This window comes from Notothenia coriiceps, unplaced genomic scaffold (genome assembly GCF_000735185.1).
Source record: "Notothenia coriiceps isolate Sejong01 unplaced genomic scaffold, NC01 NC01_scaffold00018834, whole genome shotgun sequence".
Taxonomy (NCBI): domain Eukaryota; kingdom Metazoa; phylum Chordata; class Actinopteri; order Perciformes; family Nototheniidae; genus Notothenia; species Notothenia coriiceps.
This window is the reverse complement of record NW_011351535.1, coordinates 16,425-34,270: the sequence shown is the minus strand read 5'-3', so window position 1 is coordinate 34,270 and position 17,846 is coordinate 16,425. Positions and strand designations below refer to the sequence as shown.

Genomic DNA, 17,846 nt, shown 5'->3' with positions numbered 1-17,846 from the left:
CAGTCGAAAGAGATGAGTTTTCAGTCTCCCCCGAAGAAGATGTGCAAGCTATCTGCTCTCCTGATTTCAATGGGGAGCTCATTCCACCATTTTGGAGCCAGGATAGCAAACCCACGTGTTTTTGCTGATGGGAACTTGGGTCCCCCTCGCAGTGCGTGTTTGCCAGCAGAGCGGGTGCAGCGTGCTGTGGGTGTACAGTTTAACCATGTCCTGGATGTAGGAAGGGCCAGATCCATTCGCAGCATGGTGCGCAAGTACCAGTGTCTTGAAGTGGATTCTAGCAGTTACCGGAAGCCAGTGAAGGGAGCGGAGGAGCGGAGAGGTGTGGGAAAATGTAGGAAGGTTGAAGACCAGACGGGCCCCTGCATTCTGGATGAGCTGCAGAGGTCGGATGGCACATGCAGGTAGACCAGCCTGGAGGGAGTTGCAGTAGTCTAGGCTTGAGATGACGAGAGCCTGGGCCAGAACCTGCGTCGCTTTCTGGGTCAGGTGGGGACGTATCCTCCTGATGTTGTAAAGAGTGTATCTGCAGCAGCGGGTTGTTGCAGCGATGTTTGCAGTGAAGGACAGTTTGTTATCTAGGATCACACCCAGATTCCTTGCAGTCTGAGTCGGGGAAACAACCGAGGGGCCGATGTTGATCGTTAGGTCAAGAGTTGGACAATCTTTTCCCGGAAGGAAAAGCAGCTCAGTCTTGTTAAGGTTGAGCTTGAGTTTGTGAGTAGACATCCACTGAGAGATGTCCGCTCGACAAGCAGAGATGCGTGCGACGGCCTGGGTCTCTGAGCGGCGGAAAGGACAGATTTAATTGGGTGTCGTCAGCGTAGCAGTGGTATGAAAAACCATGCGGGCTAATGACTGATCCGAGCGAGTTTGTGTACAAGGAGAAGAGTAGGGGACCAAGAACAGAGCCCTGAGGGAAACCTACACAAATAAATGATGTTCTACTTATACATATTTCTATCTGGCAACCCAGAATATATCCTGTTGAATAAGTCATGATCAAAGCCCTCATGTTAAGTTGATTGGTAAATAAATCTGTGTGTCAGAACCCCCCCCTGGATGCTCCGGTGTTCAGCAGCAGCCTGTGGGGCCCCTCTGCAGACGACCTGGACCAGGTGGTGGAGCACTGCCTTCTGCCTGAGCTCAACATCGGAGACTGGCTGACCTTCTCCCAGGCAGGGGCCTACACCATGGGACAGCCCCTCCGCACCACCCCGGACTCACCAGCGCCCCCTGTGTACTACGTCATCTCCTCCAGGGACTGGTAAGGGACTCGGCCATTGACGGTTTTCATATTTGGAGTGAGAAACTGAGCATATCTTCTGTGTAGATTTTGTCTTCGTCTGACGTTCATTTCCCTCCCCCAGGTATGAGATGCAGGACACTGGAGTCACCCATGAGGCTACACTGAAGAACTTCTCTTTGGTCCCTTGTTTCCACAATTCCTGCCACACAGAGGCCACTCTCTCTGTCCCCGCGTAGCAATCATCAGACTAGGAATTCTTTACTTTCCTGCTTTCTGCTGCTAGCTTCCTCTGGTCCACATTCCACGGGGTTGAATGGAGCCGACTCAGCAGATATAGCATTTTACAAACCCCAATACAGAATAAACTAAGCGATTAAACCCTAAGTAGATATTTTAAGTGTGCAACAAAATGGATGAGTCCTAAAAGACAAATGCATTCTTCCCTTTGTTTTGCGCCGTTTACACACACACAGTAGACGTATAATGATTCTAAATGATCATATTTAACAAATCCTCTTATCTATGTCTTCATTGCTTTTGCCAGTGTCGTAAAGTACAATATGTATAACTGACTGAAGCTGTGTATTTAAATGAAAACACAGTTCTGAGATATTGTAGTGTGCTTTGCTACAGGATGTGTATTTATGAATTTAATTGGTTGTGTAGTTTGAGTTTGATCAGAGCTTGATTACATGTTTTCCCTACTCAGTGTTTTGAAGCTTGCAAATGAAAGCGTGTTCACTCATCTGTGAACAAAGCCAGTGTCATCATGAAGTCCTCTCGTGTAATAATGATCAGTGCAGTCTGTTCTGGTTGAGAAACTGAACTAGTGTTTTTCTAAAACGCTAAGTAGCTTACTCCCTGACCAGTAAAAGAGCAGCAGGTAACTGTTATACTTCGACATAATAAAACCGGTTTATTATTCAGCACGCGCTGCAGATGGAACAAAGGAAGTGCTGATGGATAAAGAATCAGCTAACATGAAATAACAAAGCATTTCTAATGCTAGAAAAATGTAATGCTATTTATCAATATTTCTTCAAGATTTAGGACTGCTTTTAAAATAATATGATTTCCTTATCTGTGTTTAAGGCATGATGAACTATCTGGCAATAAACACCTCAGTCACCTCAATGACTGGACTGTGAATCCCTGTGTCTGAGTTCTATCATACACGGAACATTAACGCTTTCAGAAACTGTTTAATTACATGACTTAATCCAATTCTCCTTTTAGAAAAATGATCTAATGCAAGATGATGTTGGGGCTGTATCTAGTCAAAAGCAAAGTTACTTTTGAGCAGCATATGGTTTTCTAAGTATCATTACATGTTAAATAGACAGCACCAATGAACCTACAAAATATGCAAACAAATACAAAACACAAAGTACAGTTCCGTGCCAAATATCTTTTTATTACAAATATATTTTTGTATGGCTCAAAAGAACAATACTTAACATTCTTTGGTCAAAAATCACTCAACAGTAAACATGTTTAGCATTGATTTGCAAAAGTGTACAGAACAGTATTAACAGTGGATCATTTTAGTGTAGATGCTCAGTTTGAGTAGTTTGAATGTAAACATCTTATTCAACTAGAATCATCAAAGCAAAGGAAAGGCTTCACATGCACATTCATCTGGTTCAGATGTGAAGTGTTATGATCTGACAGTTTTGCATATAACCGGCACACTTCATATTCCCAGCATTTCATTCTGCGTCTCCTCGGCATGTCTCAGAAGGCTTTTGTTGAAGACACAGTGATGTGAGCAGTGATGTGAGCAGACTGGATGACCTTTAACTGCGCAGGGCGTCTTTTTCTGTGCGAGGTGTCTCCGTGCATGCTTGGCGAGGTGGTCGCTCCTCATGAAGCGGCTGAGGCACACGGGACAGGCGAACCTCTTCTCCCCTGTGTGGGTCCGTCGGTGGCGGGACAGCTCGTCGGAGCGGGCGAATCGCCTCTCGCAGCCCTCCCACTTGCATCTAAAAGGCTTCTCTCCTGTTGGAAAACAGACAGTGAAGTTAGAAAATAAGGCTTTTTGGGTCATTTGTTTGCTTCCCTTTCATTTGTGTCATCTTTTGCATTGAAAGCTGACCATTGGCTGCTTTGTAAAATGTCTTCGAGTATCTATATAGGTAGGCCTATTGTGTATCTTGTTTTTTATGTGTTTGTATGGCGACCTTGAGAGCCTTGAAAGGCACCTATATGAATTATTATTATTATAATATAAGGACTCCATATTTAAAATGTATGTACTTTTTTAACCTTAGTGTTTTTGTCCTCAAGTCAAATTTGATCTGCCCTGGCTTGACTGCTTAGGATAACATATAGTAGACATTGACCCAATTCTGTGTAACACATTTTCAGCCCACTTAATTCCAACAAATACATACAAATGTTACATTTATTTCTTGAATATATAGTTATCAGTCCAAATGTGCGTCAAACTATACCTAATTTAAAAAAAGTTAATAAGAAAAAGCTTAAATTAAATAAACCAGAGATGCTATACATTTTAACATAGCATGCAACCATCTTATCTTGTGGCAATTAGATGAAAGAAACCCATATTTCTGATATTCAACATTTTGAATGGGATGAAACCCGATGAAAAAAGAAGGTTAATGATGAAATACTATATTGAAGTTCACATTTGGAGTGGGGGTTATATCAGGTACTTATTCATAGTCAATAGATGGCGTCGGTATTCCCCCAGTTTGGAGAAGTAGACCTAAGAACCAGCACTGAATTGAACCTGTTTACTGCTGGGGATGGGCAGCAAAACATTGTTCATCGTAAGAAAATGACCATCAAAGAAAAATCAACATTAGTTTACTGCTATAAGCTACATTTATAATATTTTCAACACTTTACTTGCTGTCAGGCAGCTCTTTCTGATGGGAGACTGAAGCTGTTCTATATCCATTACTACAATAGACAGTATTTCATATTAAATTCTGTTTATTTTAATGTTATTCTATGTACATGTATTTAGACTCAACTGCAACATTGAGCTTATTGAATTGTTATTTTTTGACGTGTACTGTACTTCATCTGCATGACTTTGTACTTGTAAGACAGTCTTGCACTATTTGTATTGTACTCAGTTCTCCTTGTACTATTTTATTGGTTTTTACATTTGTTTTATTATTTTATGTCTTATATTCATTTTTGCATTGTTGGAGGGACCTGGGACGATTTGCATTGCCATTACTACACTGTAGCTACTGCGCATATGACAATAAAGACTTTGAATCTTGAATCTATGCTCTCTGACAAAGAAAACTATTTGACCTCTCAAAACATTGGGAGTTGCTAGTCTACCGCACCTCAATTGGTTAGTATGTTTGTATTATTGTGTGACTAGGATCAGTTCGTATTTACAAAACTCAACCATCTACGCTTTGTAATTCACTGACTATGTATAAGTACCTCATAAACCCCCCTTCAACTATCCCTTTAAACTCCTTCCTGTCGTACCTGTGTGTGTCCTCAGGTGGGCCTTGAGGTGGGAGCTCTTGAAGTAGGTCTTGCTGCAGTCCTCATGAGGACAAACATGGCTCCGGACACGGGACACCTCGGGCTGCGGCTGGTTTAGTCTTTGCTCCAACAGGGCCAGCCCAGGCGCGGGGGCGATGGCCGTCAGCTTGGTGACCCCAGAGGTCACCAGGGCCGGCTGGACGTAGAGAGTAGGAACAGCCAGCTGAGGGACGAGGAAGAAGACTTGGGCCGGAGGAGCTGCTTGTGTTGGGGGACGGTGCTGTGGTGCAGTGGTGGGGGATGGGATTTGATATCCGTTTGGGTTGTCACAGGCTGTGACAGGAAGAATGTGGCTGTACAGAGGGAGAGGAGAGAGCTCAGAGCCAGCAGCCTGAGATGAGTTTGATTTATCCTCAAGGCTCTTCTGGCTGGTTTCAAAAACAATTGGCAAAGCCGCAGTGTGAGATCTCTGTGGCCCGGCTGCTTTAGAGTCAGACTGTTGGACAGCATCTTGCCCATATTCACAGTCTTCTGTATGAACAGGAGTGAGTCTGTCCTCCCTGGAGGCAGGACGGGCGCTACAGGAGCCGCTCGGGCCATCTGAAGTGTGCCGGATCACACTGGTGCACTGGAAGCGTTGCTGTGTGTGCTCATGAGTGTCTTCTACTATTCGCTGAAATAAGGATATCGCCGGGGGGGAATGGGTGGCCTCAAAATCAGGCGGACTGTATGGCGGTGTCATCCACTGGAAGGAGAGGAAAGTCATACATTTTAATGGTTGACAAACAAATCTTATTTTGAAACAAAAATGCTATACGAGTATCTAAGGGAGAGTATAAGGGACACTGATAGCATTTTCATATCAAGAATAACGTCTAAATGTTGAAATAAAATTGAAACGTTAGAGGCAAAATGTCAAAATAAGATTTTGTTAATGAATTCGATTTTTTTTAAGGTCTAAATGTTGATAATTAATTCAAACTGTTGAGAATAAAGACGTAATATTGAGGATAAATGTCAATCTGTTGAGAATAAACAAAATACGAGAATAATACATTTACTGAAAGTTTGACTTTGAGTGTTGAATAAAAAAAACAATAGAGCCGCACTCTAATGCTCTTCCTCACTATTTTCATCGTTCAAAGTTGCTTACTTCTGTCAGTCCCAACCCTAAAGATATTCATTTTAAAATTATATAAACCAGAGAAATGCTTGAAGTCTCCATATTTAAGAGACAAGAAACAGCCATTGTTTACATGAGAAATATATATTTTGCAGCCCTATTGATACAAGTGCTATACATTTACTTAATTTACAAACTTAAAAGACTAGATTTGCAAAACTACAAGTTGGTGTAGAAGTAAACCTTTATATGAGAACCCTCAGCCCAAATGTATCCCTTACCAAAGGAGACTGCTGCCGCCCAACAGAGCCATAGAGGATACAGTCAGGCTGCGACCAGTCTGAGGACGCACTGGAAGTCTCCCACTCCATGTCCGACTCCATGACCTCAGACACCAATTTGACAGTCTGATAAAAGCCCAATACATTAAAATGAGACAACACACCATGCATGGATTGTTCTTTCATGAGGTAACGATAATCAATGATCAATATATGACAAAATATGTGTCGATCCTATAATAAAATGGAACATTGAGCAGACATCCACAGATGTTAATCAATGTTTTAAAGCTTATTGATTTTGCCATTCATATATATATATATATATATATATATATATAGAGAGAGAGAGAGAAAATATATAAAGGTTCATGTGAAGAGAGCAGATGAAAGCAGACCAAAGCAGGACAATTAATCCAATAAAAACACTACAATAAGACAACAAATAAAATTAAGTGTTCAAATATGCTAAATATTTTGATGTCTTTTGTATGGTTTTTATTTTCTGTGAAACGGCTTTTTATCAGCATGGGGTTTTATTACAGAGGTATTTATCTAAGCAATTATGGGACAGCCCACACGGGACAGTCCATTTCTTATGGATTGCATCAAGTTTGACATTACACCATATATGAAGCCATTTTTGAGGGGAAATTCTACAGAATTCACAAAATGAAAGCAGACTTTTATATGAGAAGTCCCAGCCCATGTGTATCCCTTACCGAAGGAGGGTCCTGCGGCACAGTGGAGACAAAGAGGACACAGTCGTCCTCTGAGGATGGAGTCAGGGGTCTGAAGTTCTCCCAGCATTTATTCATGGACACCAGAGCCTCCGCTGCCTCCATGTCACCCAAAGGAGCAGGCTGGGATTCACCCTGGCGGTCTGAGGCGAGCTCCTCAAATTCCATGTTGACAGTCTGATAAAAGCGCAAACATTTGAATGAGACAACACACCATGCATGGACGGTTCTTAATAATAATCTATGTTCAATATTTGACACTACGGAAGAGAATTAGGGTTGTGTTCAACATGTGTTCTGAGAAAGTCTGAGAAAAAAATCTGACTTTTCAGGAAGAAAATAAAACATTTATTTATCTCAAATTCTGAGGTTGTCAGGAAAAAAATATATAGGCTAATAGCTTTATCTCAAATTCTGACATGTTTTCTCAGAATTCTGACTTTAATCTCAGGTTTAAAAATAAATAAAATCACTTATGGTCAGATGATCTAAAAAATAAATAAAATAATAACGTGGCCCTAATGCTCTTCTGTTTGAGACAATAACTGTCAGTCATTATATAAATAATAAAATGGAAAAACAGTGAGCAGACATGCACGGCGACTCGAGGTGAATCAACATTTTAAAACTTATTGATTTTACCATCCATCTATATATAGAGAGAACATACAAAGGGTCATGTGAAGAGAGCATGATCAGCTGCTGCTCTTGAGCACTGGGGCCCTTTCACCTACATCTACTGGGGGACAAAAGCCCCAACTGCTGCTTAGTACACAAACCGTCACACAACACTTAGCAACTACTGCCTGACCTGAACACACACACACACACACACACACACACACACACACACACACACACACACACACACACACACACACACACACACACACACACACACACACACACACACACACACACACACACACACACACACACACACACACACACACACACACACACACACACACACACACACACACACACACACCTTCCTGTGAGGAAGTTGGTGGTAATTAAATTAACTATTACCTAATGCTTGAGCACCATCAATAGACATTGAACACGTTGGATATAGTAGATAATATATATTTACATAAAATATATATATATTATGTCTTTATATCATTTAAAAGAGACACTTCTGGTTAAATTATGGTTTATGGAATATATATGACATTGTGAAAAATGTGTTTACTTACATTTTATGTGGGTCTATGTGTTGTGTTCAGGAACCCGGTTTAACGCGTGTACTTGTCCGTCCGCGTCGTGTGAACACTTTAAACTAAAATTGTGACTGATGTCTTCCAGTTTCTTTTTCAGACTCATCACCATTCTTCGTTTCAAAGACGGTGGGGAAAAGATGGGCGTGGCTTAACGTCTTGCCCAATAGGGCGCAAAGGTGTGCTTAGCGCCAACCAATGGGAGAGAGCCTCGGTGCGTGATCAGGGGCTGACGGCACCGTGAAGACAGCGTGGTACACAAGCGCATGGGTGTGTGAAAAACATTCCTGATGGTCACACTTCCCATCACCCCCACCCTTTCAATACACACTAACACGCACACACAGAAACACACACTACTGCCTTGGATGACTAATTTCACCCTTGACCCACATCTTGTATGATTTTAAAGAGAAGAAATCAAACGGTACTTTCTTAATATAGGTCCTCCAGATTTTATGTCATGCTCTAAGCATCACAATAAAGTTTAAATACTACTACTACTACTACTACTACTACTACTACTACTATCTCACTTTCACCTCAAGTGTTGTGTCAAATACAAATGTGTTATCATTATCAGAGTGTCTTCAGACATATTCTAATGTTGTCTTGAAATATGGGCTGTAAAGGATATTATCTCATGCAGGTCAGTTAACCGCTGTTTTTTGTTGGATGTTGGATGGATTCATTTTGTTGTACCTGTACTATGACTTTACCCACGGCCCTATCAGAAACGTCGCTATCAGAAACAATGCCCGACTGTTTTGGACGTAATATGGTCGGTGCATGTATACATTAGCATTGCTAACACTCAGAGCTAACCTGTACTGGATAGAGCATGTGTGTGAAGAAGCAGGAAATAAAAAGGAACCCACCTTGTGGTATAACCGCTTATTTCACTATTTCACTTTTTTTAAACTATTTTTCTTTTCGTATTTACTTTTTAATATGTACTTGCACTATAGTTTTTCGGTTTTTCTGTATTATTTTGTTGCACTGTTGAAGAAGCCTGTGACCTAAGATTTTCATCAACATAACTGTTCGTATGACAAATAAAGAACCTTGAACCAGCATTAGAGAAAGCCTTTGAGCTCCATACTGTTTCAGAAATAATCCTTGATAATCCATGATATGGCGTTTCATCCCCGCAGAATCTGCCGGTAGAATCTCCCACATGAGCTCAGCCCCCTCAATTCTTTTATCAAATTTTAGTTTTTTAAAGCTTTATACCCCAAATCAGCACTTTTGAAATAGTAAGTGAAATAGAGGGATACGAGGCATGGCTAGAATGGGTGATCTGTTTGGTATTTTGAGCAAAACACTTCATAGACATGTTTTTTATATATTTTTATATATCTGAGACCTATGCCTACAAATAGCATGATGGGTCCACTTTAAATCCCTTTGACAATCCATTTCTCATGAAGAATCAACCGGCTCCAAATAAAAAAAGTTGAACTAACGAGACATTTTCAGGAAATAAAACGTTTTTTTCTGTTTCAGATTGATTACTGTTTCAATGATTAAGCTTATCATCCTCTGGGTGAAAGAGGTCAGGAGGGGCTCGGGCTGCCCTGCTGGGGATTAGGTGAGTGTCAGCTGTCTCCACCCTCCTGCACAGCACAGAGCCAGAACAAAAGGCCGGCTCTAGACACACAATGGAGCAATACACACACAGAAACAAGCACTGTGTGTTGTTCCTCAAGAACATATTTAGGAATGTAGTACTAGTGAGTCTGAGTGCGAGGGAAATTACTATTTTCTCTATTTTTTGTCTCTTTAAATATTTAATTTTCGATCTTGACTGTAGGCAATTTACCCACTACTAAATTTGCAGGCTACCCCATTAATATTTATTGTGTGTAGTACAGAGAATTGTGAAAAAATTATATTTTAAAGGAAAAGTGGGCCCTAAGCCTTTTTATGACTCCATCAAAAATAATCCAAAATGTTTTTTTTCTATTAATTTTGAGACATTTTTTTTTTTTTTTATCTGACTTTTCTGCAACCAGAGGAGTCTCCCCCTGCTTGCCATTAGTGATCATTTAGGTTCATGGCACTTTGAATCCCCCAACCTTATGTAAGTGGCAAACTGAGTTGCTGGAGTACTCCTTGAACTGCTTTAATTCACTTGTTAAAATGTCAAATGGCTTTGGCTTGATCAAAGACATGACCAAAAACTCAAAGTAAATTCCTTCATTTATTTAGGGGTTTATCACTTGGGGGTTGCAGAACAGGATTAAAACACAAAATGTACCTATTATCACCCCATAAAAGTGCTAACAATTGCTCATTGACAGTTCTGAGTCATGTTTCTGGTAACCTAAAAACATGTCATTTTAATATAATTGATTTGTACAGCTTTAAACTTAGGTTATAATACTTTATATTGCATGTACTTTATAGATAATGTGTTGTGGCAAACTAAATTATGAAATGTCATCTGCAATAATGATATTGTCCATCATGGTCCTTTTTATGATGATGGGGTTATCAAGCTCCCGATATTACAGTGAGCGCTCATGGCACAAAAGAGCACATGGCAACTCCTGTGTATATTCCTGGTCGTGGGCCAATCAGGTTGCCCTATAGTTTTAAGGTGTGATGCATGGCCCGTTACAATAGCCATACTCTATTGAGCAGATCTTTACATCCTCATGGTACTGGGTAATGGACAAACAGATTTTGTGGGAATCTATTGGCAGAATTATCCCAGACATTATGGCTTCCTAAACACAAGTCAGACTAGGCCAACAAGGACTGTTCTATGTTAGAAGAAAGCAACCAGGAACAGCTCATTTTAGGCCAGCACAATGTCTTTAAAGCTGTGCAGCATGTGTGACTGCAGCCTGAGGCCTGGTCTGACCTGGTCAGTGTTAACAGGCAGTTTCCCCTCATGGTGAGTCCTGCCCTGGACCTGCACAGATATGTCCCAGGCAGCAGTAACAGGAGTTATTTAAAAGTCTTTACTCTCCAGCCAGTGATCGAGTTACTTCACGGGTATATCTTATCCTCCTGGTAGTGTCCTGACTGACAGGAGCTGGTGCTTCTCAGCTGATCTAAGAATGGATAAGGTGTTCAATAAGTTATCAGTGGTAATAGTTTTACTTTGGGTCGTAAATGCTAACCAACAGTTCAACAATCGTTGTACTAGATTGTTAGAAGGTTCTGCAAACCTGCTCACTTTGCCCGAATGATTATGTGCTCCTGGCTAGGACTCTTTGTACCCATATTTAACAAGGACAGAGGTCATTTGATAACCCGATGCACCACCTAAAAATAGCTCCAGGAATTTCATTTTTTTGTTTGACTTCACTCTTAAGAATAGTCAGGTTTTTTATGCAGGGCAGTGGAACTGGTTTCATTCACCTCTGTGTTGAACTCAAACTAGCCTACATCCGGGAAAAAAAAACTAAAAATGTGTTTCAGCTAGTTACATGACATGTGGCATATGTAAAGTTAGACCAAAGTTTCAAATGAAAATATAAATTGTTTTCTCCAAATAATGATATCTGCCTTATTGCCCATTAATTTAACTTAACATATGTTGATGCAATGATATGTGCTAAGAACACTTAAATGCAAAGATTGTATTGTGTAAGTAAGTAAATAAAGAAAATATGAATACATTATTTAATACAAACCTATTAATGTCATTAAGAAAAGTGACATTGTGTATTCTGGATGTGCACCTAATACTTAATTCAACTTCTATTCAGTTCAGGTCCTAAGGATGTGGACTGCAGACTAGACTGGTTAAAAGCAGTTCAAGTAGTGTATAGATCATTTTGAATAATAACACTTATTTTAGCTTTTTCTAAATTGGAAATTAAACAGATCAACTTGGCAGATGACATAATGATCAACCTGACCTGGAGCAGTCAAATTAGTCAAGTATAATTTCCTATTATCTTGACATTTATTATACTGACATCAAGTTTCATTTCTTGTTGAGGGAATTTATTCAACAACTAATTTTACGGGTGTTAAAGGTTTTATTAGAATTATACAGACATTACATAACTTTATATGTACATGTCATATACACATGACCACTCTGTGAGTATGAAAGAGACAAACTAGCACTCCACTCTCTGCTTAGCTTTCTGGATTCAAGTCTCATTGTGAAAGGTCAATCCTGCCATCTGCTGGTGTAAAAGGACAACAGCGTTTACTGGATTAGGCTGTAGATGACAAAAGCAACCAAAGATGACATAATCTTTCCTTTTACATTTAAATGTTTTGTCCACTATTATCTGTTTTCATTATCTTAACAAACCATGGTAGGGCTATTTGTGAGCAAAAAAAACTGTTTTCGATACAATTCTAATATGAGAATAGCAGCTCTTATTTAATGGTCCCACATGAATGTCAATTGTGAGAATAATGGTAACAATATGCCAAGTATAACCATGTTGTTCCCTTAAGATTTGGTGACATAATAAGTCTTTGATGGTCACAAGGATGATTATTGTGTCATGACATGTTAACATCCCTCATGTTAACAAGTCATGACATCGACTCAGTAGGCTCTGTTTATTTCTTAACTGCACAAGTTAGGTCTGTATTGTAATCAGATATTTAATTGGACTGTTTTTTAAGCCAATTTACATGAAACTATGGGTTATTTGATTAAAGTAAGTATGTATTACACTGGTTTTTTAATGCATTAATAGCTACATTATTTGTCTAGAAACCCAAAAAGATTCATCTTAATGTCTTAGCTTTTTGGATTGTATTTTCCTTGCCTGTAAAGCAGTAATCTAGCAATACATAACCCTTTCTCTGACCTTTAGAGTACAGCAATGGACCTGAAAATGCTACAGAGGCTTAAAAAAATGCAACTAAACCCATATACTAGGCTGAACTGTGTAAGAACAAAGACTTTTGAGTGTGAAAGTGTAGTATTTATAATTACAGTCGTCTTGCCTTTCTTCTGGAGGCCAATCCCTTCCAATTTAACACATTTCCTGTTTGTGCTCGGGGTCCAACCAGCGCAGTGGTTGCATGTGCACTAATCAACACACAGAGAAGAAGCTTGCTAGAGTTAAGATGGCGGCATGTGGGTGAGGAGGCTGGGATCTAAACTCGAGGTTTTTCGCTATTAGACGATTCCTATGAATCCACATATATACAGTAATCGAACGAATAACAATTTCTACATCTTTCACACGCCTGTGCGTGATTTTGGATTGACCCCATGACATCTATTCACTTCGTGGTTCACCCGTTGCCCGGGACTGAGGATCAGCTCAATGACAGGTATTTTGTTGCAGGCCGTGGAAAAGAAGAATATAAAATCAATATTTACGTGCGGGGTATGGGATATAGTGTTCGACGTTGTATTTACGAACGATGTTGACATTGTCATGCATGTTTAGTCGGGTTTAAATAATTGAAATGACCCCCCAGGGTTGGAACAAGGCCCGGCATCTTGAACAATCCTCGTTAGCCTGCTGCTACCCAAACAGTTGGTCCAGCGCTAGCTACATGCTAGTCCGTTAACTGGCTATCGTGGAGCAGCTAAAGCTAGCAGGCTGTTTCCTTGATTCTCTGGAAGGATTGGCCCACAGTCAAAGTTGAGATAGACAATGCGGGTTGGGGGATGGGGAAAAGAGAGGGAAATAAGGGTCGTAAAACACATAACTGTTGAAAATATTCGAGTTTTCTTCTATACATTATAAATACACTCTGTTGACATGTGTCAGTGTTTGTTTTGTGGGCGTCTGGTTGATTATCATGATCAATGAAGTAGCCAACGTCAGCTAACTGATAGCTAGCTGCTAATGCTAGAAAGCTAATTCGCTACCACGCTCTTGACAAAGCCAAATATTTGTGTTTCAGTGTCTTTAGGGCAGGGGTGTCTTTGCAAGGTTAAAGGGGAACAAATACTTGCTGTCTTCCTCCGCAACAATGATTGTATTTTCCTGTTTTTAACATTGCGCACCAAGATTATTATCTTAAATATGCAGTGAAGAAGAGTTAGCAACATTACATCCAAATATACAGGTATTTACTTTTATAAGGGCCGGGGACATGCACATACTTTTTGAAGTGTGTATTATCAGTATTGTTGTATTCAGTGTTAACATGTTCATACACAGTTTTCTCTTATTTTCATTGTTACCTACAGCATACTCGAACAGTTAATTCAATTCCACACAATATTTTTAGGAGTGACATGCAGATGGCATCCATCACATTGCAGTTAATGGGGTTTCTTTTGGAAATGTAGAAACTGAAGTGATCATGAGACACTAGTATTTGGAAGAGAGGTCCAGGACATTGTTTGCGACCTGTATTTTGGCAGAACATGTGATTTATGATAAACCTATTTATATCATCCATTGAGATTGAACTGATTAATGAGCTGTTCTACTTAAAGAAAAAGTGTTTGAGAAGTGTTTTAGAATGACCTTGAGATTAGGAACAAGTAAAGGCTCAGAGTATTTGAATGTTTTTGCAAGGTTGGTGTACTATTTAACCCTTGGGCACCAGCTTTGGTCTGACTGACATGGAAAGCTCTGTTATTCTGCTGGTTACTCTAGTTATTGTAAAGTCACTCGTATCTCGATGGTATGGACTGTTGGTTCCCTTAAAGAGGTCATGGCTGTTTCATCCCCAGGCATGCATGCCATTGCATGCTACAGTCACCATGTGCTGCTGGGAGGCCCCCTCCGCTTTCTTCCCCATGAAGGAACTTGCAGTTGTCAAAGCAGATAAGTGCCTCTATCTGAAGTAAAAATACTTGGTCCAACTTGGCTCATTTTAAGTGCTCGCTGGGCATGAACATTTCCACATCCAAATGCCAGTGGTTTGCTTGACCTCAGGTCTCCTTACATACATTAGTCTAGCACAGTGGAATGGCAAATAGCTTTCCGCTGTGCTTATATATTGTGAGGAGATGTCTTCCATCACCATTCATTTGTAGCACCATTTAAAGAAAGTTTGCACTTTTTATCAAGCAGTGGAACAATTGAAATTTAACAAACAGGCAGTACATTTACATTCAAATTCTGCTTTTTCTTGGGCCACATCTTTTATTAGCTTGTCTCTTGTTCTTATGAGCTAGATTTAACATAGTACATGTAGGTAAACTACTGGTATTAATATCTAGGTTACATTTGGTTTAAATAGTATACATGATCAGTAACTGCACTGCTATTAATGTTTACATTTGTGAATGTCCTTCTACTTTCCTTCAATCCATAATGGACAATTGGCATTTGTTAACATCCTTTTGAGTTAGGTCATTCATCATGGCAGGTGCCCTAGTACTTCTTTTACTGTGTTATGGCCATGTATGGAGGAACAGTTTACAGAACTATATTTTTCAAGATGACATCATTGCCCAAAGAGCTTGTAAAGGTTGATATTTGCTGTATTATTTTGGAGAAGACACAAGACAAGTATCGCAATATAATACTTTTCAGACTAATATGTAGTTAAGCATGTTCGTATGATTGTAATCCCACAAAACTGTCAGATTGTCTGTGTATTGGATTTGAATGTGGAAGAAAATGGAAATCAGGGGTGGAAACAATGACCAAGTTAATTGGATAATGAAATCCAACTGCCAACTTACAGGCAAACAAATTAGAAAACTGTTTTAAAAGTGAAAGAGCAGTTAAAAGTTCCCTGAAACCTTGAATGTATTGTAAGCTTGACATTTGATCTGCTTGTAGTAAGGAGGCAGTTGTTTTTTTAGTCTCAAGTTAGTTATTTTCTGGATTTATATATTGCTTAACTTACCAAGGTGATATATTGCACCTTTTTTTAAATGTAATTTTAGGAAATCTGTCACTCATCGCCTTATACATACATTCCGTGTTAAATTGTTATGCTATCACAACAGGGAAATCTGCATTTGCATTTAACTCCCTGTAATAGCCAACATCATAACAATTATTTGTGTGTAATTTTAGCCACTGTTGCATAGAAACTAGGGCTGCTCAATTAATCGTATTTGAATCGCAATTACGATTTTGGCTTGTAACGATTATGAAAACAACATAATCGAAATAAAACGATTGTTTATTTAAACTTTTTTTTAAATTTGTTTTTCAGTTGAATTCTACTTAAAGTTCAGGGTAATCAACTGTTAAAAACATTCTGTTCAACATTTTTTTTTCAATAAATGGATGTTTTCAAAGTAAATGGATAATCGTTTTTAATAATCGTGATATCAATTATTGACCCAAATAATCGATATTAGGATTTTAACCCTAACCCTAATACAAACTAGTCTTCTGAAAATCGATGCAGTGAGTACATACTCAAAGAAAAAGTTTTTGTTATAATTAGGGCTGTCAAACGATTACAATTTTTAATCAGATTAATCACAGCTTAAAAATTAATTAATCATGATTAATCACCATTCGAACTATGTCCAAAATATGCCATTTCTTTATGTATATTGTTGTGGGAATGGAAAGATAAATGAAAGAAGGCGGATATATCCATTTAACATACAGTATGTATGTATGTTTATTATAACATTGTTCTGTGTGTCAAAATGAAAGACAGCCCACACACCTATCAATCATCAAACCGTGGGGTCTTATTTCATTACGGGTTGATTTCTATCAACACATAATGTTGTATCGATGTAGGCCTATATAGAGATGCACTACCGCAAAAGTATTCTCCGTCAGGGCTTCCTGCAACAACACCACGCCGTTATCTTGATTCTGATTGGCCAGAAGACATTATCAAAGATGTTCTATTGAGAAGACGACCACTACATGACAAAACATTTCAAAACCGTTTCTAGTCTTCGGTATTTCCAGACAAGTGACAACTGAAATCAATCTTACTAACTGCTGTCTGTGCAATTTACTCAGCGCGAGTTGGCGGACTTTATTTTGCCTACTTTAATATAATTTTTCAAGGTGGGGCTAAGCCATTTCTTGGTATGGCTGTAGCCTAGCCCAGCGCTGCCACTGGTGGGATGTATGGGGTGGACCATTCTGCTCATGCGTTAAATGCGTTAAATATTTTTAACGTAGTTAATTCAAAAAATTAATTACCGCCGTTAACGCGATAATTTTGACAGCATTAGTTATAATCCTTATTTATATAATTGGTGGTTCATGTTTTGAAGCATCTTCCAGCACTTCATTTTGAAATTGGATACATTAATCTGCATTGCATCTTAAACGGTTCTCGATTGTTTTTATTAATATAGTCTTTATCTTTTTGTCAGGCTCCGGGAAGTCTCAGAGAAGCTCAACAAATACAGCTTTAACAGGTAAGTGTGTGTCAACATTGTAACTGCAGGCTGCTTTGTTTAATGTAATGATCTATTGCCTTATCCTGAATATTGTCTCATTTGTCTTTTTGTTTGTTTTCCCTTTTCCAATGCAGCCATCCACACCTTAGTCGGCTGGAGCAGGCGACCCTAAAACAGTGTGTTGTCGGTCCAAACCATGCCGGATTTCTGCTTGAGGTAGTGCCATGAGACATTACATCATTAGCATGAATGAAACACTTAGGGATCCAGAATATATGTTGATTATTTACTGCCAACCAAAACAGTTAACATAAAGATTGCAATGCACACGTGGTCAATATTCTCACATCACCCCTGACTTTGCTATGTCATTCGCTTCTATTTTAATTTCTAGATTTGCACAAATTGTGGCACGGATTAAATAGATTGTATTAGGGCTGCTCGATTATGGCAAAAATACATAATACTCTATTATTTGGTCGAATAATGTAATTGCGATTTATTAAATGCGATTA

General features: G+C 39.2%; 2 protein-coding genes and 1 long non-coding RNA gene across 3 annotated transcripts in view; 2 read left to right on the top strand and 1 right to left on the bottom strand.

Moving 5' to 3' along the window:
- Positions 1-1,012: 1,012 nt before the first annotated feature.
- LOC104951256 (uncharacterized) lies at positions 1,013-2,398 on the top strand. The gene is made up of 2 exons (XR_799001.1): positions 1,013-1,267; positions 1,371-2,398. It is a non-coding gene; the product is annotated as an uncharacterized lncRNA (long non-coding RNA).
- Positions 1,708-8,215, bottom strand: LOC104951257 (Krueppel-like factor 10). Its single transcript, XM_010777894.1, has 5 exons — positions 8,076-8,215; positions 6,856-7,050; positions 6,134-6,259; positions 4,730-5,474; positions 1,708-3,247 (listed from the first exon to the last, which is right to left on the bottom strand). Exons 2-5 carry the CDS (start codon positions 7,039-7,041, stop codon positions 2,943-2,945), a joined length of 1,362 nt encoding a protein of 453 aa, XP_010776196.1. The 5' UTR covers positions 7,042-7,050; positions 8,076-8,215; the 3' UTR covers positions 1,708-2,942.
- A 4,920-nt stretch (positions 8,216-13,135) lies between these two features.
- Positions 13,136-17,846, top strand: part of LOC104951258 (E3 ubiquitin-protein ligase UBR5-like) — a gene marked incomplete at its 3' end in the record, with an annotated part of 20,632 nt that continues 15,921 nt past the window's right edge. Inside the window, exons 1-3 of the mRNA XM_010777895.1 lie at positions 13,136-13,361; positions 17,305-17,349; positions 17,466-17,547. Of these exons, the coding sequence (XP_010776197.1) occupies positions 13,300-13,361; positions 17,305-17,349; positions 17,466-17,547 (189 nt within the window). The remainder of the gene's footprint in view (positions 13,362-17,304; positions 17,350-17,465; positions 17,548-17,846) is intronic.